A 24,818-nucleotide genomic window follows, 5' to 3' on the forward strand; every position below is an offset into this window, starting at 1 on the left:
AAAATATGAAAAAGGTTGTATAACAAATAACATCTCTGAAGTTGGTCATACTTTTTCAAGTTTAAACTGAAATCTGAAGGTTTGGGGTTTTTACCCCACACAAAGAGAATGCTTTGTCCAAGTAATGATTTTGCTGGGGTCTTTCGTTTTGTTTTGTTAATAACCAGAATGTCCATGCTCAGAAGTTTCTGCAAGTATCTACATGAAAACTTATGACTGAATTTCATATCCCAAAGGATCAAGATCCTGGTCCAGAAGTATCAGAGAAGATTCCCTCAGCTTCTGTAGAAGCTTTCGGAGTTCTTCTTTTGAAAATACCTAAGAATAAATAATAAAAACCCAAAGATAATAAAGTTACATTTATTTGCAATGAATAACACTGATATAAAAAAGTAAGTGGTGGTTAATTAAGTTACTATTTTCCTGTTTGATTATTTATTTCTATTTAAGATAGTGTGATCATTCAGAAGGACATTTAGTAAGGCACAGGAAGTTAGCAGCAGCATCCAAAACCTGAAGGTAGGCTCAAGATAGCTCTGTCTCATTTTGCGGTTGTGTTTCTCAGGCTTTTGGAGGCAAAGATGATTATGGGTAAACCAAATGCTCTAAAACAAAACCTGCTTATACAGTGTTTGCAATGTAATGGAAGTAAAGAAATCAATTACAATTCTACAGCTAAACTTAGAATCATAGAATCATTTAGGCTGGTAAAGAGACCTTTAAGATCAAGAAGTTAAAATTCAACAGCCCCCATCCAAAAACTAGTAACTGCAGTAATCAGAAGAACTGCTTGTCCTAACACTGGTCATCATCCTCAATGTTTCAAAGTTAACTCTTTGATTCCTTAAGTCATAACACAAGGAAACCCTTTTACTACTGCAGCGAACGGGAAGCAATAAAGAAACATACGATGTTAAGGAACATATGGTGTCTTCCTCTTTATATAGAAGCTTTTTCCACAGCCAACCCACAGAGCTTTTAATGTAAGCTCGGCTGCCTGCAGCCCTCCCTAACTCACCGTGTACAGCTTGTGGCGCTCTGAGGCGACCGTGTCAGCGAGGCGCAGGCACTCCTGGTGCTGCCCCGTGCTGTGGAGCACCGTGTGCAGCAAAAAGCACATCATTGGCAGACACAGCTTTCGCAGCAAGATCATCTGGTGTGTTCGCTCAGGGTCGTCCTCAGCATCCTTACCAGAGAAAAATAACATACTAGTGTTAAGAAAATCTAACAGGCAACTCAGCATAACCACGTAATTAGTCCTGTCAGAGGCAGAAAACTGGCCTAAGCAGCCTGGAGTGGACTGTCAGACATGATCTGTATGGTAACTAAGGGGAGCAAGCTCTAAATGCTCACAGCAAAGCCAGAACCAATTAAACAGGAACACATCAAACTAAATGTCACAAAGATACAACTGCATCCGATCTGTGCTTTGTGGTCTGCATTGTGATACAAAAATTCATTTTACCTCTCTAACGTCAACCATCCATCCTCCATCAACAAACAGCAACACATTGTACATTTTCTCCTTAACATCAGCTGTAAGAGCATCCAAGAGGCCTTTCCAAATGCCATAATCCATCTGGCAAAGAAACAAAAAATAAACTGCTGCAGAACAGGATAATTTCCAAGGCTATTTTAAAACAGACTGCAACAGACAACGCAGCTCCAATTCAAATTAGAGTCTTCAGCCAGTGGCTGAAACTTAAAAGCCTGCTGCTAACAGCTATTTCCATCTTTGCTTAATGCCCTGTCCAGAGAATCAGACAGGTTGTTCAGAAGCAAAGCCACTAGAGGAAGGTAATTCTAAACAACTTATTCTGCCATGCTTAGAAAACAAATGTTTGTATTAACTGAATATGGTATATTTGTACTGGCCAGACATGCAAAAAGAACTTCAGTCAAAACAAAACTGCAGCATCTTTTAGAAAACAAAAGGTGATAATACAAGAATAAAGAGTTAATAGCAAAATGAAGTGCTCAGATTTATTAAAAACACTGACAACACATTATAATGAATATTTACTACTACATTACAATATTTCATGTAAAGCTGAGTCATTAAAACACCAGAATTTATTGTGCAGTGGCCTTATTATTGTATTCTCTCATACTCTCTCAAACTATAAATAATTTACAGGAGTCCTTAAATAATATGAGATACCGTCTTCTACTCTGTTTCATTAAACTAGACTGTGTCTGAAGCAAGAATACAGAAGTTTACAGTCAATAAGATGGACTTCTACCTACCTCATACTTCTTTTCTTTATGTTCATGGGCCACTGTTTCAGTGAAACTTGCTTGGGGTAACAAAGAAGGCTTCTGTGGAGCTGAGTTCATGTGTTTGAACCATTCATTAAAGGTTTCGTGGGCTTCCTGGATTGCATTGGAAACAGTGTTTGGATATTTTTGATTCATCTAATAACCACAATGTCATTATACATACAGTTTTAATGCATCAAAGAATCAGACGTTAAATCAAATGGACAAAGCCTTCACCACCAAGGCAAAGCCACCAGTATTTCTAAACAATAACTTGGAATATTGCATATTTGAAACTCACCAAATATGCACGAATACATAAATGTTCCCGGATAGCATTGTCATCCTCAGCTGGAAGCGGAGTATCCATTCCCTGTTCTTCCCACTGGTTATATATTTCTGCTATAGAGTCTTGGGGAATCTTCACAAACACATCTTTTGCAGCTTCATGTTTCTTGGATGCTATGAGAACGTGAACCGGGTATCAGAGCTTTGCAATTTCCATACCATATCTTCTTAAGTTGGCAAACCCATGCTTTTTAATAGACTAGATTCAAAGTTATATCAAATGTCGTGCCAAGAGTTAATGAGAACAAAGCCAACATTTAAAAATAAGTCTACAATATTTGTGAAGCTTAGTACCCAGGAACTTCCTCATGATTGCATTGCTTTGCTTAAGTGCTTCTGCCCTCTGTGCAGGATCGAATACGAGCCAGTCAATTACATCTATTTTCAGCTGATCCGCCTGTAAAAACCAACACAGAGACTCACCACCATTTCAAGCACACAGCTGATGCAACATACATTAAATCTGGTCAGGGAAATACACAAGTTTGGAAAGCATTACAACATAGTAACAAGGATTGCTTTTTCCAAAAGCTTATAAAATCTCTGCCATCTGGGGAAAAAAAAATTTCTAAGTGTTCCCAAGATATTCAGAGCATCACCTCTCAAAATTGTTTATGGATTATGATGCATTTTCCTCAAATTTTAATATGAATACACTGTACCAACATGTTTTATGGAGCTCTTGCTATAATCTTCAGGGGTGCCATCAGCCTGTAACCACAGCTTTCCAACTCTTGTGTTAGATAAACTACCTTCTTATCTTAGGGAGCTTAAACTTTGTACTGAACAGCAAAAACATTGCCACAAATTTGCAAATGATCCGTTGCTTTCTGAACACTATTTGAATAGAGGCTATTAACATTACCTTGCTGTCCCTAAAGCACTGAGTTGGCTCCAATCAATGCTCAATAGCAGTGACAAGGAAACTGTCAGCAAAGGCAGTGTCTGCTGCAGCTAGAAATGCCACTTCAGCATCTTAAAAGGTACATCTGAGATCTAAAGTACTAATCCTCATAAATCATACTGGCTACAACAACATCCTACTCCCAGCTACAACATAGGGTGCTGCAGTCATTTCATGGGCCTTATCGTCACAGTGTTTGTATACACGCATGGCTGCTGATAAGCAAACACCCAAAGAGCAAGGAGAAGTAGAAACAGAGTTACAGATTAGTACAATGTCCTCACTTGGTCACATGAAAAGCACATTTCCCTCACAGGCTTTTTCAAAGCAATTTTCACCACCGTTGGAAGAAAAATATGGCTCATACATGGTCAAAGACTCTGTAGTTGATTGCAAACTGGAGTAACTGCTCTGTGAAGCACTCACCTCTGTTGTGCCTGTGTCCAGCACGTGGTCATGGTGACTGAATTCCCCAGCATCCTTCTTGCGGATGTTTTCAACAACAGTTTTTGTTATGGTGGCAACGTCCAGACCTGGGTTAAAAGAGAACTGTGTAAGAACTATCATGAATTCAAACTTGACACAAATTGAATTTCAGACTCCTGTTGTTGATCTTATTGCTTACTGCTGGTGATTCTTATCAGTCTGTTCACATACACATTGCCAGAATAAATTATAAGCTTTTGTGCTTATAAGCTTATAAAGCTTATAAGCTTTTGCAGGTATTCTACAAGAATGAAATTTGATATAACAGAGAACATCAAATATGAGAATAAGACAACCAGTAAGTTTCTCAGTCTGTGCTGAAGATAGCATACAGATATATCTGCTAAGATCACCGATTCCTACAATTCTGACAGCAAGACTATGATTTGACAGGAATGTACCAGGAAAAGCTCAGAATAGTTCTTTTACAGATGCTTAAGCAGGATGTTTTATTTTTGAAACCTTAGCCCAGTTTAAAAGAAAATGACTTAAAAATGACTGAAGAGAAGTTAAGACACTGAAATCTGCAGGAAATCTATTTCTTTGAGTATTCTGAGTGGCACAGAGGTGTTGTCAAGCAATGGACAGTGTGCTGCTTCATTGTAATCCTTTGCTTCATTGTAATCCTTTCTAGTTTCATGTACAGGCCTGGAAGGAAGTTTACAATTAATGCAAGCAACCCACCATGAAATTTAAGATTCTCATAACCTTCTGAAATCCACAAAGAGGTATGTATTTTTATAAGTAGTTATCTGAAATAATATGGTCATGTCAAGCTTCAGAACATGTATTTGAGACAGGCAGCTGGCATTTACTTCCTGGTGTGTTTGGACATAACCCAGAAGCAGCGATATTTAGTTTAATCAATTCCAGGTTAATGAAAACACACCTAATATACCTACTTGAAGAAGTGATCAGCAAATTAATTTTATTTAACTGAAAAGTAGAGAGACACAGGAAGGAAAGAATACCGTATTCATAGCTAGGTTTTGGAGCACAAACTACTGAAAGACAAAATAGCCCAGGATATAAAATGGTAATTGGGCTATCAGGGTCTCTCACCTGCTTCTTTTGCTAATTCAAGGCAGTGGTGGCGTTGATCGCTCTCAGTGACATCTTCAAGAAATAAAGCGTACTGAGCAACAGCAAGCTCTGGGGGCAGGTGGCTGACATAAAATGCTATTAAATCTGTGTGCTTCTCAGACACCAACCGCTGCACAGAAGGAAGCAAACATACAGAATGAGAAGCAAATATTTAAGAAGCAAATATATAGAAGATATCCACTAATATATAAATATATATAATAGATATGCATACTGTATTCCTTAGTGTAAACACCTAAGTGTGTTTACACTTAAGTAAAAACATATACTAGGCAAACCCAAAAATGTGTAACAAATTTCTGATTAATTTATTCTGACACAGGAAGATTCCGCTCAGCTTCTAAACAAGGATCAATAAAACTGTCTCTTATTTAAGAACTGCTGACAGATACTTTGCGTATTATGCAAGCTTCCATGTATCTCTTGAGAAGAAAGCTTTAGCTGCATCACAGCTCTTTTCATCCTGAAACCTTAGGTCTCCTTTTCTTCCTCCTTTACATATAAATTACATTAGAGAAAACAAACTATATTTCTGAAAGCTTACCTGAATGTACGTCTTTAGGACTTCAACAGAAACTTCCTCCTTATTGCAAACAAATACAAATTCAATTTTAAATCAGACAATGTGGAAAATAAAATAAAAGATACTTTACTGGCTATCACTATTAAAACAGACACAAGGTTATTTGCTTATTCCTGCTTCAGTAATCTACACAAACAGACTCAGCTGGAAGAACTGTTTCTCTTGGAGCATGATTAAAAAAGTATGTCTTCTGTTTCAAAGCTTTAGTGTTGCAAGGATTTTCTTTTTCAGCAACTGGATAACAGTCTTTGGTCTAACCGGAATGTTACTTTTTACATGATTTTTAAAACTTTCCATTTTACCGTATTTTTTTAATTAATAAACAAAATGTCAGGCACATAGATTACTACTGCAGTGTACTACATGCCCTGTTTTATTATAGAAAATGATAATGTAACAGGGTATAAATATCACCTGACTCATCTGTAATAGCCTATGCTAAACAACCAGTATAGCCCGAGCACCTGAAACTGCTTTAGCCAAGACTCAAGTGTTTGTTGCTGTCAAGAATTATCATTTTAGTTTTATATGTGTAAACTGAAGACCTTCATCTAAGCATATACCTATATGAACTCTATACAATCAACAAAAAATAAACATCATAAAAGCTTGCATATCTGCCTCTTCCCCCTGAAGTCTACTTAGGGTTGATAGAGTAATCATACAATAAATTCACCTACTCCAAAACTGTAAAGGCAGAATCAACAGTTAAATTCCCACAAGGGAATTCATGTAGGAAATTGCACCTTTTTTGTCCCCTCTGTCAAACTAATGGCTAATGGCTAGTTCTACTGCACTTTAGCATAAAGACCTACTCTATCTGGCTAAAAAATCAGTATGCATACATACACATACACACGTTCCTCTATTTAGCTAAATGTAAACTAACTTCAAAACAAATTTCCACAAGGGAATCAAGCAGTGATTGGAAGTCTGAATAAACAATAACTCAGAGCTGTATTTAAATCATCTAATGAAAACATGCATTTGTCTTTTGCCGAAAGAGGTTACATTCAAAAACTTATACATAAGGTCTTCTAAATTTTAAAACAGTAGAAAAGGAGAGCCCCAAATTACTTGTGATATTGTCAGAAACGAGTAAATTACAGCTATGTGACACATCTGCATATTTAGCATAAATAGGTCAGGTAGGTAGTAGGCTATTCTTAGTTTATACTTGGAGATAACAACAAAATTTCAGCTAGTACTGATTACCTCAAGCAAAAGCGTTCATGAGCTTACAGCAGCAATAGGCACAGTTCCAATAACTGTCTGTAAGAATAGGTTATATTCAAAACATCTTGGCTACCATGAATCAGCCTAACGCTGAAGTTTGATTCAAGACCTTCTCACCACAGGGCTTCTAAGTAGAATCCACCATCCTCAAACTCCAATTTTTAAGCTCAGCTGGGAGGGAGAAGGATGCTCCTTTCTCCCTTAGGCTCCAAGATCAACAAATACTCTATTTAAGCATGCAGCTTCCTCATCAGACTGGTAGTAATTCACCATCACTCTATGTTGTCTATGTATTTTCATGCAGGCATTTCTACTTCAAAGACTGGCTACTGCTACGACAACAAATCTAGAACAAGTGAACTGACCTTAGTCTGCATACCCAATGTGCGGAAAAACAGAATAAGATGTGTCATGAAACGAAGCAGGTGTCCTGGGAGCACACTTCTGTCTTTGGAAAGCCACCTGCTGACTTCTTCCATCAAACCTATAACCACCAAGGAAATGTCTGCATTAGCCATAGCACGGAGAAAAAAAAAAAAACCCTAAGAAATATTTCAAAATTATGCATTTATTCAATATATGTAATTTAGCCTCCGAAGTCCAACAAAACAGAACAGCAACAATTTTGGAAAGATGTAGATGTTTGGCTTAAAAATGTACTGTATGTATTCTATCATTTCTCAGAAGTTATAGCTATAGTCTGGCATGTATCCTGACATATTTACATGATTTCATTACTTCTTTGAAAACTATCTTGTAGGCCAAACTGTCCCTCCAGTTCTTGACTAAAGCATAGCTTTAACTCAGTTCTCCTACTGTGTGCTTCTAAAAATCCATTCATATAGAAGTTTCTGGAAAGGTCACTCAAAATAATGTAGTCAGTTGACAATAAAAAAAAAATCACTTAGAGAGAAATGCTTACCATCCACATCTCCAAGTATAATGTATTTCTGAATCACATGATAGTGTTCTTGATTCTCCTCTATAACCCTCTGGAGACAAAAAAAGAAAATTCAAACTCTGAATGAATCTTCAAGCATAATGTATGAAGAAAACAAACTTATAAATAAAGCAAAGGCTCCTCAGGGGAAGAAAGCTATCCTATTTCAAAGGGCATAAAGAGCAAGAGAAAAACCACTTGCTATCTCCATGTAAAATTACAAGAACATTGACAAACTGAAAGAAAGAACTGAAATATAGACCTGTATAGTTAATACTGTCATGGAAGACATCCAAAACTAAGGGCTTTTTGCTCTGAAGGGGAGAATAAACAATGATGTTAGAGATAAGATTTACAAAATCACAGAAGAAGCAACAACGTGCATAAATCCTTAAAGAAAAGGCCTGTGAAAGTTGCTTCAGGAAGAAATTCCACTGTCTCCCCACAGGAATGAATGCATTAATGCATGAAATGCAATCCAAACACACCTGTAAATTTGCTTTATGGTGTGGATTGCGCTATGTTGCAATGGCAAATGCAGCTGGGTGTATCTGTGGCTGACGGCATGTCTTTGTCTTAGCAATATGATAAATACTATGTGTCCATTCCATCAAATAGAAGTGTAGTTTCAATTTAATCACTGCAAAATTAACCTGTAAGTTATATATCCCCATCTTACATGAACTGAGTATTTTGGGTACTAAAAGTAACAAAGAATTACAGTCTAAGCAAATATGCTTTTAAATTTAGAAAGGCTTGTTGTGAAATATGCACACAAACCTCCTATGAAGAAAATGGAATGTAATCGATCTTGAACATTTTATTTAACTATTAAATAGTTGATTTACTCTGTCTGCTTTGCATGTCTGACAACATTTCTGTCTTGGGGTGATTTTATGATAATACTGTATTTCCCTATTGTCTGTTTATGCCCAGAAATGGGTCCTGCAGCTTTAAGCTGGGTCCAGGAGAGGGGGAGAAAAGCCAGGCATATTCAGTGCAGTTTGTGTTTGAGGACTCCCACACACTCCCCCATGTTCTCACCACTGCAGAGCTGAGGGAGCACCTTCCTGCTTTTAGCCAGCCTGTTAGCTGAGGCAAGAAATTTTCCCATACCAGCATACCAAAATCCTCCAGAACTACTACTACTTCTTCTGGAACTGTTTGCCCTAGCTGTGATCCGAGAACCAGGTCATTGGACCCCGTGGACTTGCAGGGAGGCTGTGGGGACATGGCATCCCGGCCTTGGACATCGGAGCTGAGCCAGGTACAGAGGGAACTCTAAATCCACCAGCTTTCTCTTCATCAGGAAGGTTTATTACTTTAACAGTTACTCATTTTTCCTGTGCCCTGCCAGCACTTTGTTTGTTAAATAGTTTTTTTCACTTTCCTCCAAGAAACTCCTTTTGTATCAGCGGGAGAGGGAGTGCCGAAACCTAGCTTCTAGAGGGGACGTTCATTCCAGAGCATCTTCCTCCTAAATTTGTCTCAAACTGAGACTTTGTCAGTCATCTGTTTCTTTAGCACACCCAGCTAGTTTTGCAGATAACAGGGCAACACAAAACCTGTATCACTTTCACTGTTAAGAGGTAGCAGCATAAAGAAAAATCTATTTGAATTGAGAAGTCACACATCATAGAGGTAGAAAATATGAAACAAATTAGTCACTGTGCATATTTGAGCATTTCATTAAATAGTGCAGTAAAAAGCAGAACCTTAATTAAAAATGGTAAGCAGTGAGGAGAAACACTGCGATTATTACGTACCCTTTTGTCTGTTGCCTGAAGTTCTTCAAAAACTTTTTCTGAAGTCCAGCTTCAAAGCAGGAAAGAAAAGATAAAAAATGTTGAATATTCCAGACAGATCGTACAGGATGCTCTGTAGAGTGTAGGAGCATAATTTTACTTGAAACTTACTTTGTTTCTAAATAATCTCTAGGGAGCTCTTCCATCTCCTCTGCTGTTACTACTGAGGTTCGTATTTCCTGCTCAACTAGAGTGTCCACCATGACCCTGAAATACGCCCAAACAGTATCTTCCCAGGTATCACAAACTGGAAGAAGCTACATATCAAAAAAACAGAGCAAGAATTATCAAGAGATGAAGAAACATCAGAACCCAAACAGAGCAACTATAATTTTGGATTAGATTTTCAGGCACCAAAGCAGAGTAGTCGCTGCCTTAAACAGCGGCCTTTCCTTGAACGAAAATTCTATCATATCTTTAATTAAGACATGTCAGTACTACAAAGAGCATGTCTACTAAAGCAGCAATGTTTGGTACTGCTCTGTTTACTAGATCTTTAAAAGTACAGTAACCAGTAACTGCAATATTTCTGATGATATCATTGTCACGTATGAGAAAGGAATGCACAGCTACTGAACACTGCTTACCTAGGGGGTTTGACTTACCTGTTTGAGGTTTCCACTCAGGGCTGCATAAATTGCTCTTTCATATCTATTAAACTGCTCCTAAAATAAACAGTAAAAACAGCCAAACTTTTAATTGCGAAGCATTTAAGTTTTCTAGTCACTTCACATTTTATTAGAGATTAAATCATTGCAAAATATTCCATCTAAGAGATTCCAGGAAAAGCTGGAAAATCACAGGATACACAAGGAGTCAAAATAAGAATAGCAAGTGACTTTCTCTTCATTAGCACCCCTTGTAATTTATCTGAAAAATTTACACTGACCTGGAAAGAAAGCAATGTTTTCTCTTTCCCATTCAATTAAGTCAAGATGAAAGTCAGTGTCAGTGGTTTTACTTTCAAACAGAAAAAAAAGGCAGATATTTCCTGAAAAAGTGGTGCTGATTACGTAGATTTCTCACAGTACATAAATATGGTATTTCAGAAGTCCTCTTAGAAACATTAATTGCAAATGCTCTAAGCAGCAAACACAGAGTGGGTATGTTAACTTAAAATCCCATTTCAGAGTTCAGAGAAGTTCAAATTTATGTATTAAAATAAAGCAAACCAGCATTATCTTACCTCTTCAGCCATGCGCCAACAACTTATTTTCCAAATGCACCTGTATGGATTGCCTTCAACAGGCTCCAGCTCTTTTCCTACGTGCAAAGAATAATTAAAAAAAAAAAAAAAAAAAAGGGAGGAAAGGTAAAAAAGAAAAAGTATTATAAAGAAAAGAGAATCCAGTAACAGGTAAAGCCTATTTTCTTTCCACTTTCCATAACCCAATTTCAATCCCTTTGGAACTCCTCCTAAAGCACTTTGATGCTTTTGACTGGACTGCAAAGTGGCTTTTCTGCTAGTTTGGTGAATTTGCATCTGTAAGTTACAGTAATTTAAAAACTTGGCTGCTATCTAGCTTTTAAAAAAATAATTCTTTGGACTGTAATATATCCACAGTGTCTACATTTGGATAAAAAACAAAGTTAAGGGAAAAAAAATTGTATCTTAATCAAGGCTTCTTAAAAATGTCACTGCTTCAGTGCTGCCATTTTGCATGCATCTGCATGGGCATTCAAACCTTTGTAACAACAGGTTAGGTATGTAGGCTCAAAAAAAGCTATGACAGTGGTATGGCACGAAGATAAAATCGACAGGCTATCAGCATTTGAAAAGAAGGAAAGCATTAAGCCTTCCACACCCAGCTATAAACACTTAGACTCGTCCTTGCTAAATCCTGCCATATGCTGAACACAGAGAAAAGTGAGGTACTGTGTTATAAATGGGCAACTGTGTGCAAGGAACCAAGGAGAAAGATAGTTTAACAATTTTCAAATATTTTAAAAGCATCTATTTTTCCTGCATTTACATTTGCTGAATTCAAGTCCTAGTACACCTTTCTGAAGCTGGATATATAGTCCAGTTTGAGTTTGTAAGCAACAAAATGTGTGCTAGGTGGCGTAAGTCAGATGTTAAGAAAATAAAGACCCAAGTATTATATGGAGGTGAAGAAGATCTGTACAGAACTTTGAGACATCTATTTCCTAATGATTATGTCTAAAAAAGAAAGTGGCTTTAGTATGTTTAGATGGATTCAATGAACTCATACCTTCAAATAAAATTTCATGTTAGTTTTTACACGTTCAACAGAAACGGTAAAATATTTTAGATACCAAAAAAGGCTCATACAGTGAAAAGAAAGAGCTATTTCTCTTTGCCACAAACAGATACTATGAGATCTTAGTATTTTTATATGAGTCTCAAATGCACTTTGGAGAAGATACCTCCATTTATGTTAGGATCATGATACAATTTCCAGCCTTCCAAAGTTGCAGCCCTCCAGGCCTGACCACATCGTTTGCATAAGCGCTGTGCCTGAAAAATAATGCATTTTCTCAGCAACACACTTCAAGGTAGGAAAACCTCCAGCTTCTTCTTTAATAATGTGAATATTATTAAAATAGTTAATTTATGCAGAGATTCTGCTATGTGAAAAATAAGCACAGAGGATCTTCAAACACCTCGAAGACTTCAAAGTAAATGTCATCAAATTTTTTTCACTGAAATTTTTAGTTTCTCAGTCAGTATTTACAGCAACATGAGAAATGTGCTACAGGCTCATCTTTGTTACCTAAACAGCTGTTATGCATCATTCTGGTAAGTTTAGTGTAAAGTGTAGTCCTTTTGCTTAGATGTTTAATCCATGTCTTTATGCAGTCATCTACTTTCCCAGTTCACTTAGCCTTCCCAACCCCAACTGAAGCTGCAAATGTGTACTCACATTGTCCTGCAGCAATATGCTCATGCTCATGTTCCCATACCATCAGAAAATGAACAGATGTGCACCATATTGGAACAGAGTATGAGCGAGTAACCATATTCCTCAGTTAAGGTCTTCAGCACGTGAATCTCAAATCCCCTTTCCTCCCCATTACTCAAATGTCATTATATATACATGTTGGATAATCCACTGATGATTAGAGACACAATTAGGAAGCTCTTTAAAGCATTCTGTGTGTTTTTCTGGCAGTACTTAGTATCAAACCACAATAGTGAAAAAATATTGTCAAACAACCCAAACCCCCAAAACTACATTTTTTCCATAAAATCTATTGTACACCCAAAATTACTTAACTAAAAGCAAGTTTTGTTAAAATGCTAATTTGGCAGTCAGTATTGACACAACAAATTGAAAACTGAATCACTACAAGCCAAATTTAAACAGACATTTTAGTATACAGCTTTTCACTGGCTTTAACAGTAAGATACTTATGCTTAATTAAAAGTTACACTACCTCATCTGTCATTCCCGCTCTGATGAGTGTGAAAAGATACTTCAACAACCTTGCATCGTCTTCTTGGTCCAAATCATCAAGTGGCAGTTTCTGTCGAATAGGAGCATCAGGATCCTGCAAGGAAAAAGTCATCACTCATCTACACAATGCCTATACGTCTCTTCCATTAATGTCCTTCCCTGTTTTATAATCTGGAGTCACTTTTTCCTGTTGGCACAACAATCTGTACAACCCATGTAATATTGAGCATGATACTTCTCTGTTTTTCCTCTCATTTCTTTTATTCCTCTTCTGTCACTGCCCCTATCAGAAAGACTCAAGGCAATTCATTTACTCCACTGCCTTGTTATTTCCCCCCAATTTCTCATCTTCCAGCTCTTCTTAGCCATTCCATCTATCTGCCTACCAGACCTTCTCCTCCTCCACCTTCTATCTGAGAAGGTTTTTCGCAACAGCTACACTTGCTTCCATTTAATCCAAAGAGATTTTCTAAAGCCAATCAATACCTCAGATCACTCCCCAGTTTAATTAATCTTGTACGGGTGCTTTGCTGTCACTAAGGCAGCTCACCACCTTCTTCTAATGGACTTTCTTTCCTTTACTTCTCTCCTATTATTTCATTTTAGAGCTCCCAAAGTATTGCATCAGGACTTGGTTTCATTGTACTAGTTACTGCATAAAGACAGCATTCCTTTATCTGCAAGGACACCCTAATACTTTTATAAGCTTTTCTGGTTAGGAACATGAGTTTGTTTCAGATGTAAAAAGGCATAATAAAGCCATTTACTTCACCAAATAGATCACAAGTACTTGTGAGGGGGGGTGGGAGTATGGAAGCAATCGCTGAAAGAAAACACAAGTCCACAGTGATCCTGAAAAGCATTTTTGAGGTGTTCTGTCTCACAATTTCTGTACCAATTTTTAAGTACTACAACTACTTTTAAATAGCATAACTATGTAAGATTTGGTGAGAATCTGTGAGGATAGCATGTATACTCTTTCTAGCCCATTCTGAAGCCAAGCCTTATTTTTATATAATACTTACCAACTCTGTTACCAGAGGACGAGAACTTCCTATGTATGTATTTGACCGTCGCTGCATCAGGGTGTGCAGTGTGTTATCCCTGAAAGCAGTGAAATGTTTTACAGAAAAACGGCTTTTTTAGCAAGCACCTTTTAACAAGACAAATATTGAAAGATATATTTTGTTACATGGAATATGTTTACAGAACAGACAATTGCTTTGGTTGATATAGCAATGGACTCTGCTAGTATTGTGAAAACGCAGCATTTCACAACAAGTACAATAGTAGAATTAATGCACATATATTTCATTTTTTTCAAAAGCATCCGTTATTTCAATCATTCATGTATTCAACTATGAACTGATTTCTGCATAAGCAAATTTTCCCATTAGCATTCACTATAAAGTCAGTCTAGGATAGAACTTCAACTTAGAATAAACACATAATTCCAAAAGCCATTAAAAGCAGGTTTATTCTAGGCATCTAGCATGAAAGGTAGTCTTTGGTCCTTTCTGCCATAAAGCCCATCAGTGATAATAAAGGTGACAATAATGGCTTCTGGTGAAGGGTCAATGACACAAAGTGATAAGAACTTAAACAGGCAAAAATTAAAGCCAGACAAAGATTAAATTAAGTAGGTTTGATGGTTTTTCCTTTCATCCTTGCCTCCCAAAAGGCACTAACTAATTTCTGAGATTTACTTCAGTGGATGGGTAAGAAATCTCAATTTTTACATGTATGAATTTAAAGAAAAGAAGTGAATGAAGTGAACAACTTAAAAAACCACTTAAAGAGTGATTCTGTGACTGTGAATCTTACACTTGATGGGAAAATGTGTATAATCAAAGAAAGTCTGAACTCACCAGTATACTGTTTTTGCATAAAACTCAATATTATCGGAGAAGTCCCCAATTTCATCCTTAGCAATGCTCTCTAGCCAATCTACCACCAGCTGGAATAAAATTAAATTGCGTTTTTAAAACAACCATGTAACAAATAGTACTTAGTTACTGCCTTCCTCTCATCTCTGGATCCACTCGTTATCTACGTGGCAACCAAAAAGCTGACAGATCCAGAAGAAAGACTATTCCACTTGCATTTTAAGTATCCAATATGAATGTGGTTGGCACTTGATCTCTATTTCTCATTGGATACTGCAGTTTACTACAGTCCTACTTAACAGCTTATCAATCACCATCAACAGTAACGGATGCTGAAAATGGGAACAGCTCTCAGCCTTCCATCCTTTCCGGAACAGCCTGAAAACCCTTTCTGATCTTTAGCAACTAAAGAGCATCATTTTCATGCACACAATTAATACACACTTGAGTGGATATTAAAAAAAAAGTATTAGAAAAAAACCCAAAAGGTGCATAGAGCATTACTGTTATAAACATTTAATCTATTTTCATTCTCCTATTATAAACTTTCCATCATACCTGACTTTGTCGAACAAGTGAATCTTTCTGAAACAAGTTGTCTACAGTCGTTTTTTCACTAGCAGTTAAAACCTATTGAAGAAAAAGCTGATTATTACTTCATGGAAAACTACCACAAACCCAGAAATACCAAACCAAGCACATACTAATTCAGAAACCTGCTACAAGTTTGCTATGCTATCTCTCCCCTCCCTATTTAAAAAAAATAAACGCCTTATACATTGTTTTATTTGATCTTTTACATCCAGCTATACTAAAAACTGTAAAAATGAGACTTGGAATATAACTTACCAATATATGACCACAGAAAGATTCTACACAGTAGATTGATTCCTTGACTGCCTGCATATTAGCCTAAACCCATTTGTTACTTTAAATTAAAAAGGTGACATTTTTCAAGGTCATACATGCATTTATAACATTAAAAAGTGTGAAAAACAAACAAACAAAATACCAACCCCAGAGCCCTGATCCTGCTATCTGATCTCCTGCATTAATTTATTTTTCATTATACTTGCAATAAAAAGAGAACAGAAGATGCATTTTCCTAAAAAACACAGGTAGTGGGAAACTGGGTATTTTTGGCACAACAGTGTTTAACACTGACAACTTAGCAGTGGGGATCCTAGAGGAAGCTATTCAGTGACTGAGAAAAAAGATCTGCAATCATAAATTTTACAAAGGCAGAGAGTTACTTTACTTATTGTTTCATCTTCCTAAGCATATTCTGGCAGCAAAGGCTGGAAGCACACTATTGACATAGCCAAGGTGACTACAGCTTGAACAGGAATGATAAAAAATTTGGATTTCTCTTGAGATAAATTGGAATCAGGATTCCAAAGGCTAGACAGCCTGAGACCACATGTACTTCTTTTATGCAAAGCAAAATTATCTCTGACCTCTGGAAACATCACAAATATTGATGCAGCTTTAAAAAATAAATATATAATTATTTCTAGTGAATTTAGGGTTGTCTTGTGCAGAGCCAGGAGTAGGACTCAATGACCCTTATGCATCCCTTCCAACTCAGGAGATTTGAAGAAATACAACAAAGAATAGTTTACAGTAATTTTCACACTAGCATTCTCTCTTTAGAACCGAATATTTAGATTTACTCTTCACAATAGACGAAATAATTTATAACTGTATTGATAAAAATCAGTCTCATTTTTCACTTTTGAATTTTGAGTGGCTGCCACTTTGAGACTGTAAAATACAAGCACTTAATCTATATTTTGCTTATTTAGCTTCTTATATCACTTATAAAAAACCTCAGAGGAGTTCATGCTTACTGTGACATCAAATGCAGTTTCATCTTCCAGTGCAGACTGTATTCTGTCTCTAGAAATAAAAGTGCAAAATGTTAAAGATTAAAACAAAGCTGAGAAAATTTAGCAAAATGCCTAAGTAAAAATGCTTAAAAAAACTTTACAAAAATGTTCTTAAAAATACTAGAAGTTGCAAAGGTAATAAGAAAGTCCTATTTACAACTTTCATTTTTGTAAATAGATAATGAATAGACACATATATTAGAACCTAGTTCTATAAACATCTTATTAATAGGTACTTATTTTCTTAAATTCCTATTTATAAACTCATAAAAAATATATCCAAGAAAGTCATCTCACTACAAAAATGTAGTAGTGTGCTTTTCAAAGGAATTACCTATAAAGTGAGGACAGCAGTCTCCAAGTTACCATCTCCTGCTTGAGAAGCCACAAGACACTGGCAGTTTTGGAAAACTTCTGCTGTCCAGGAGTTGCCCGATAAACTATCTTCCCTAATATATTCACCTGATGGAAATAAATTTATACAGAGTTAATATAGCCCACAATTAATACAGAATTGATATGCCCAGTGTATTTTTTTTCCTAAGCCATTACAGCAATCTTTTCATTATCCTGAATGTTTCCAACAAATGGGTTTGATTACCATCTCTTCAAATAGGTAGACAATACTCCCTATCATAAATTTCCTGAATTAGTAATAAAAATAACATTAACATAAACTAGAAGATATAGACAAACAGACTGGCTTTGTTTTGCAACATATTGTACAAACCCAGGATAAAACCAGCTTACATCGCACAATTGAAAAGCACCAAAAGACTGGTAGGGAGAGGGCAACCATTGTGGGGAAGCTCCCTTCCCCCCCGCCACCCACCAAAACCACACACAAACCCACTAACAAGCTGCCAAAATCCCCAACTTTTTTTCCTACATACATCAATATCAAACACAAAGTTAGCCCTGCTGGTATTTGTGGTAGCATTTATGCATTTATTCATGCCTGAAAGACACTTCCTTCTTTCTAGCTCTGTTAAATGAGGGAACCCAATCTGCTGATTACCACATAATTTACAGTAGCACCCCAAAGAAATTCTACTATCTTTTCCTTTATTTATTATAAAGAAAACTTAGACAATAAAGTCTTTTCCATTGGTAACTAGTTCTACAGCTCTTACTACTTCCAAAAAGAGCCCCAAACTCTTACATTTTAGGTGTACCCAATTTGTCAGGCATCAATATATTCATCCATTTTCAAATGGGAGGTGAACAACAGATGTGGAGAAAAGAAAGAGGTGTACCATCATGATGCAAGAGAGGAGCACAGTCTTCTGTTCCTTTCTGTTACCCCTCAGAAAACATGACGAGTTTACGGCTGCTAGGAATTACCAGGCAGAATCTCAGGGTACAGCTGAGGGACTGCATGATAGCTCAGGGCTGCCCCTCCACCCCAAACCCCAGCAGCAGCATCCAAGCCACACCTTAGAGCAGCATCGTCCACTGTACTCTTGTACATCCTTGGCAACATACTGCCCTCGTTGCTTAAAACAAACACTCAGTTCTGCCCTGACCTTGTAGATGGTATCCATATTCTCAAACAGGGGTTCCATCATCTCATAAAACTTAAGTTCACATTTATTTTCCTTCTCTTGTCTGCACATGATGTGGTACAACCTCATTAAAGATCTCAGCATTTTCCAACTCAGCCCCCACAATAAAATTGCACAAAAGAGGGCTAGCAACCTTCTACCAAGAAGACATTTTCTTAACATAGACACAGGTAAGAAATCTCTTAGAAAACTTATCTGTACATCTCTCTTGTGATCAACACTTATTGACAGAAGAATCATAATCTCTTACTTTCAAACTATCAATCCTGCTAATCCTGAAGTGTTAGTCAACAACCAGTCATATAAAGAACTCAAAAAGTGTCTAAAAGCAGACATCTTAAAGCTAATGCTGAGCCCTCTACTCCCAGCTTGTTAGCAATGTATCAGAAAGCTTAAAGCATCATAATACAATGATTTCATTTATTTGTATCTGAGAGAAATAAGTACATTTTAATCCATCTTATTAACATTAGCAAAAACGTTTATACATCTGCTAATGTTTATTGCCACTTGACACTGTCAGTGGCATGGCAGCCAGATGACAATTTTATTATTCAGCAAACCACACCATGGGTATTGCTATGCCAAAGTAGTGTTTGAGGAAAGTGAGATGCTACTCAATGCTAGTGTTCAATGACTCATAAGATGGAAAATTTAAAGTATGTATGTTAAGCACTGTGACTTGGCAGCAATGCTGCTTTGGGAAGAGAATGTAAAATAAATAAAAAAACAAGTAAACTACTTACCTGATTGTTACAAATATTTTCATACTCATCCACAAGACCAAAAATGGTAGTTGATGTATGCTTCAGGAAGGAATGCAAAAAGTCTGAGTACATGCTCATAGTAGCTAGGACAGATATAAGAAGAAACAGCCATATTAGTCAGGCACAACTCAGTAAAAAAATCCCCACCGGACTACAAAAACATCCTTCTGATGACAAGACATCTCATTTTTGCAAATTTAAATGATGATATGAACTATCTCACGAAGTCAGAAGAATTTATCAGCTAAGATAGTAAGATATACAGAAACTCTGAGCTGTGTCAGTTATACAACTTTTGGGGTTAAAATGCCATCTGCAAGAGTTTCAACAGCAAACTCCTTTGTGTATCTCCACAAAACTAATCCAGTTTGCGACCCACATCACTAGAGCATCCCATTTGTTCCATCAGAAAAAGTTCCATAGAAAGCACCAACTCACAAAACTCCAATAAACTGGAACAGCGTAATTTTCTGAACTTTTTAAACTAGACTGCTTTTGACTGAGAAATATTGGCAAAATAATTCAGAAAATACACAAAAAAAGGAAACATGTATTTATACCCTGCAAATCAGAACTGGGGTGAATTGTTAGTAAAACTTCAGATTGTCTCACCAGCTTCCCCAGGATCATCCTCACGCAACAATACAGCACTCATAGTGACATCTTCTGTCATATTGGACATGTCTGCATTTACAAACATTCCTGTCTGCTGAGGTGAGAGTGCCATTGTCCAGCTACTTTCATCCAACTAAAACCACAACAAGAACATAAAGGAAGTAAATTGTAATCTCAGACATTACAAGTCTAGCTATGCCTTTTTTCCTTCTATACGAATGGTATATAAACAGAGAATCCTAAAAAATTAATAGTGAAATAACTGCCTTTAGATAAAGTGCAGCTATGCCTTTAACAAACAGCTCTGAGAAGTTAAATTTTAATCTGGAAAAAGAAAATACCCATTTTTTTCTGAAAATAACTAAAACAGAAGCTAAACCAAATAGGAGTAAAACCATTTATTTTAGAACACGCATCACTTTTCATCTTAAAACAAATAAATCTCTCGAAACTTTCATATTCTATTATGCTATATGCTTACCTTTCAAAGTAAAAGGATAATAAAATTGACTAAGCTGTAAACAGCTGTGAAAAGTTAAGCAAAATACCTAAAATATAAATCAACCATTAGGTGTCATCAACCTTCTTGGTGAATTGCTCAAAACCATTTGACAAATGCAGCAATATGCTTAAAATAATAGGAAGTATGAGAATATTAAAGGAGGAAATAAAGACATAACCTCTATTTTGTGGGGAGCATTTCAGAGGAGGTATTTGATAACATATCCGACAACAGAGCAGCAAAATGACCAAAAGAGACTGACTGTACATATACTGCACTGACAGTACAGCTTCCTAGATGTGTTTCCATGCCAGCAATTGCCTTCTCAGCAGCAGTTAATACTATACAAAGACTTACAGATGTGCCATTGGCTGATTCTTTTTTCTGGATTCTTAAAATAATCCTACCCATACAAGTACAAAAACACAGAACCAGATGACATTGCGCTAGTAGTCTCTTAAGCATATCTAAAAACTGTACACATATACCTGTTGTTCTCCCTTTTCTGGCCCAGTTTCTACTCAAAGCATTCCTCTTGCCTCTGCCATTACTGCCCTTTAGCCAACCAGAACCCAATGCCATAGCCCTCCCACTGCAGAGCAAAAATACCACAGTTTCAGCACAATCACATTGAGTTGCTGTGGGAAGTACAAAAAGGGCCAATGTGTGTTCCTATCAACAAGCAAGCAAATTTCCACAAGCAAAAGTCCTTTATTCTGTCACCCACCTCTGAATGCCTGTGTCTAGTCACAGGTTTCCCCTGCTAATCTAAACTGGATTCAAGGCAGAACACTAAACTCTAACCTAAAATGCAGTCCACTCACAAAACATTAGTTACAGGAGGCTCTAAAAGAGAGAAAAAGTTACCAATACTAAGAGCTCTGTATACATGCTGATCAACTAGGCCCCAGAAGCTGATAATTTATAAAGAAACAAATGACCTGTATCAAACTACAGAAACAACTAAAAAGGAGAATGAATTAAAATGCACATACAGAAAAGCTTCTTTTCAGTTAGCTTAAAAACAAATGGAGATAAGATACTTCAGAAGTTCCTAGTGATAATTTCTCCAATCAGTGTTTTTCCAAAGACATTGCAGTAGAAGATAATCCATGTCTCTAAGAAGTCATCAGAAGAGCTTGTTCTTTGAAGTCTAAAGTTCAACACCCTAGTGAAGCCTAATACTGCAGAATGCTAAAATAAGAGAAAACCTGAAGTTTTAACTTGCTGACATAAAACAATTATCTTTGAAGAATTTGTAAACAAGCAAAGTCAGGATTTTTGTAGTCACAAGCCGATGTTATGAACACTAGCTTAACACGCATGGTATATTTGGGAAGTCCTTAAAAACCTCTATTATTCCTCACTGCACCATCTCAAAGAACAACACAGTAATAAATAACACCATCAGTAAACAGCAACAGCAGTACTAGCAAGCTTGTAGCACCCACGGCTTGTCTTTGGAGCAAACAACAGAGAAACACTAAACTTTCTTATGCTTCACAGGGATGAAAGAGAAAAAGATTCTCTAAGCATCTTACCATTGACAGATTGCCAAAAAGTCCAGAAGTTGGTAGAATCAGAGGAGATTTCCCTCCTGTTCCCAGGATAGCAGACATATCTGATGGCTTCATGGAGCTCCGATGTAATGCAGTACCCGAAAGAGAAAGAGGCTTTTCTGAAAAGAAAAAGTATTTAATATACTATGCTCTATCCAGAAACTCCAAAAGAATTTTTTAACAGACTGAAATACTTATGAAGTGCAGAGAGAAGCCTGAAAGCAGGTTGTATATATACACCAAATAGGCAACATATCCTCAGTTACTAGAGGTCATTGTAAACACACATGAGCATAAAGAGCAGTACATCTCCACTCACTCTTTCTTGGAAATTGGTCCCCAAACCCTTAAAGCAAAAGGCAGCCCAAAGGTGTGTTAACATCTTTTGAAAAGGTTGCTCAGGACCTTGTCCAGCTTTAGTTATGTCCAAGGATAGAGACTCCATAGACCATCTGGGCAACCAGTTCTAGCATTCAACCACCATTACAATAAAAAAAGGGGGTGGTTTTTTGTGTTTAAACAGAGTTCCTTGTATATGTTGCTGTGCCTATTGCCTCTTGACTTTTCACTGGGCACTAAGAAAAACTCGGCTCTCTTTTTACTCCCTCTCATCAAGTATTTATATATATTTACAAGATCCCCCAACCTCTTTCCCAGGATAAACAATCCCAGCTCTTCTCAATCTTTCCTTGTATGTCAGACACTTAACTCACTAATCAACTTTGTGGGCCTTCACCGGATTACAGCACATCCATGTCCTTCTTACGGATTGTTATTAATTATTAAGTCCAAGCACATAAATCCTTTTACTAAATAGTAAGCAAGCACGCAGTCTTACCTGTCTGGTGAAGCAATGAATTAGGAGTTCGGGGGAGAAACTGGCTTTTGGGCGTCATGTTTCCAATAGCGTCATCCAGGGTTGTAAGAACTGGTTAATAAACAAGTTAAGAAACACTCTCCTAAACATACTTTTGGATCTATTCTAAATGACTGTGACTGCGTGGAAAGGAAAAATATTTTGCCATAACTCAGACGTTATGAAAATTACACATCTTGTCTTTCAAGTCCTGTTCATAAGCCTGAGTTAGGTCATAAAATGTTTCATCAGAACCTTAAAAGCTGGAGGGCTAAAGGGGACACCACAAAGTGAAGTTCAGAAATACAGAACACAACAGGCCTGGGACTCCTCACAACGGCTCAGATCGAAGAGAATCCTCCTGCCCCACGAGCAGCTGCTTTATGCTACATTAACCAAAACAAGAAAAAGCTGAGTCTGGATGCATTTTTAAAAACGTTCTCGCTCTTGGTTCCAGGTGGTCTGTTGCTCTACTGTCCTCCTTCCTGTCAGCAACCACGTTCAGTGGTCTAGGTATGGTTTACTAAGAAGTAGTTGTATAAAGTTTCAGTAGCTTGTGTTATTAGTGTTCAGAAACATCTTGATTCTTAGGCACAATATCATCAGGGCAAATATCTCACTAGCTTTATTTTAAATGCAAAACCCAGAAGAATAAGCAAATGTACTGCATTCCTTTGCTATCATAACCATGAAAATACCATTATTTTACCTGTCAAACTACATGGGGGGTGGTTTCCTTATTGTAAAAAAGCAGCGGGGAAAATTTCTATGGAAGTTTAAATCTGTGCACTACTCTTGCTGTTACAGTGGATGGAAAGTTAAGATACACTAAATCATCATAATACTCTCATACTACAATACCTACAAATAAGCATAAAACCATAAAATTAAGATATAATGAAGAAAACTTATTTTTCTTTTCCAAAAGCTCAGAAATGGAGCCAGCTATAGCTCATGTAGTTCTCTGGGTGTACAACCACCTGGAGTTCATAACCCAGGAAAATCAAAGCAGTATTAAAAATATACACACCTGGTGAACACAGCAGTTAAGGACAAGAATTCTTTACAGAAAAAGGATACTAGAAACCCTTTTCTGAGAGCCTTGCTTCCGTCCAGGTCGGGCCATCTCTGTGTCATGGGGGGATGGCATGTCTTCAAAACCATTTCTATGAAACAGCAACACAGACAGAAAAGAAGCAAGTGAATTCAAGCAGGACATCCAACATCTTATTGTCGTGCCAAAGTAACTCCACAACCAGGAAACTTAAAAGTGTTAAGTCATCTCCAATCTTACTACTGATGTCCAGCTTCCTCTGTGGAAATGTGGCATTGCTTATTAGCTCAGGGAAAAGAGCTTGCTTGAAACCCCAGACTTTGTTCCTCCTACCCCATAACTAACCTTCTATTATTAAAAAAAAAAAAAAAAAAAAAGCTAGTAAAAGATGCAACAGTAGGAAATTCTATTCTGAACTGAAAAATTAAATTGAAAGAATGGCATGATTTCACTACATGATTTTTTCCGTCGGACAGACGCAATCACCGCAGATTGGGAAAGCTGGCGTGTCTTGCAAAGGAAATTACCCATTCCCAGTTACTCCGAGCAGAGGACCCGCTCCCGGTGGGCTGTGGAGGCAGCACGGCCTCAGCAGGCCTGGCAAAGGCCCGGCCCCGCGACCCCTGAGCAACTCACAGCTCCTGGTTAATCCAAAGACATATTCAAGAAGTAACAGCCAGACTTAAAGCTCCCGGGAGACAAAAAAATCTCCGGTCCGCTCAGAAGCCGCTGCAGGCCCGCTGCGTTCCGCAGCCCGCACCGTGCGCACCCGCTCCCCGCCGCCGGGCACGGCTCACAGCAGGCGCGGCCCCGGCCCGGGGGCTCCGGCCGCCGCCATCCCTCACCTGTCCATGGCGGCGGCCCCGGCCCAGGCTCAGCCTTCCCGCCGCCGCCAGCGCCGGCCCGCGGCCCGGAAGGACACGGGCGCCTTCCGCCCGCGCCGCCCATGCGCCCCGCCCGCCCCGGGGAGGCCGCGCTGGGGCCCGGCTCAAGGCTGCGCTCCTCTGCTGGTGCCCGGGACCCCGCGTTGAGGGTCACAGC

The 24,818-nt window shown here is 37.7% G+C and overlaps 1 protein-coding gene across 2 annotated transcripts; it reads right to left on the minus strand.

Annotated features, from left to right (window-relative positions):
* Nucleotides 1–29: 29 nt before the first annotated feature.
* Nucleotides 30–24,683, minus strand: NUP107 (nucleoporin 107). Of its 2 annotated transcripts, XM_082280955.1 has the most exons (28): nucleotides 24,623–24,683; nucleotides 23,804–23,889; nucleotides 22,706–22,795; nucleotides 21,850–21,986; nucleotides 19,804–19,939; nucleotides 19,171–19,274; nucleotides 17,194–17,321; nucleotides 16,821–16,869; nucleotides 15,529–15,600; nucleotides 14,953–15,041; nucleotides 14,110–14,188; nucleotides 13,065–13,178; nucleotides 12,054–12,144; nucleotides 10,852–10,928; nucleotides 10,271–10,330; nucleotides 9,777–9,922; nucleotides 9,627–9,675; nucleotides 7,843–7,912; nucleotides 7,286–7,404; nucleotides 5,646–5,684; nucleotides 5,060–5,210; nucleotides 3,938–4,044; nucleotides 2,902–3,004; nucleotides 2,561–2,721; nucleotides 2,248–2,373; nucleotides 1,466–1,579; nucleotides 1,019–1,186; nucleotides 30–318 (listed from the first exon to the last, which is right to left on the minus strand). In XM_082280955.1, the coding sequence occupies exons 1-28, from the start codon at nucleotides 24,628–24,630 to the stop codon at nucleotides 211–213; spliced, it is 2,781 nt and encodes a 926-aa protein (XP_082137081.1). In that variant the 5' UTR covers nucleotides 24,631–24,683; the 3' UTR covers nucleotides 30–210. The 2 variants fall into 2 exon arrangements, with proteins under 2 accessions (XP_082137081.1, XP_082137082.1); XM_082280956.1 differs by lacking the exon at nucleotides 1,466–1,579.
* Nucleotides 24,684–24,818: the final 135 nt, after the last annotated feature.

This window comes from Coloeus monedula (genome assembly GCF_965178545.1).
Source record: "Coloeus monedula genome assembly, chromosome: 4".
Taxonomy (NCBI): domain Eukaryota; kingdom Metazoa; phylum Chordata; class Aves; order Passeriformes; family Corvidae; genus Coloeus; species Coloeus monedula.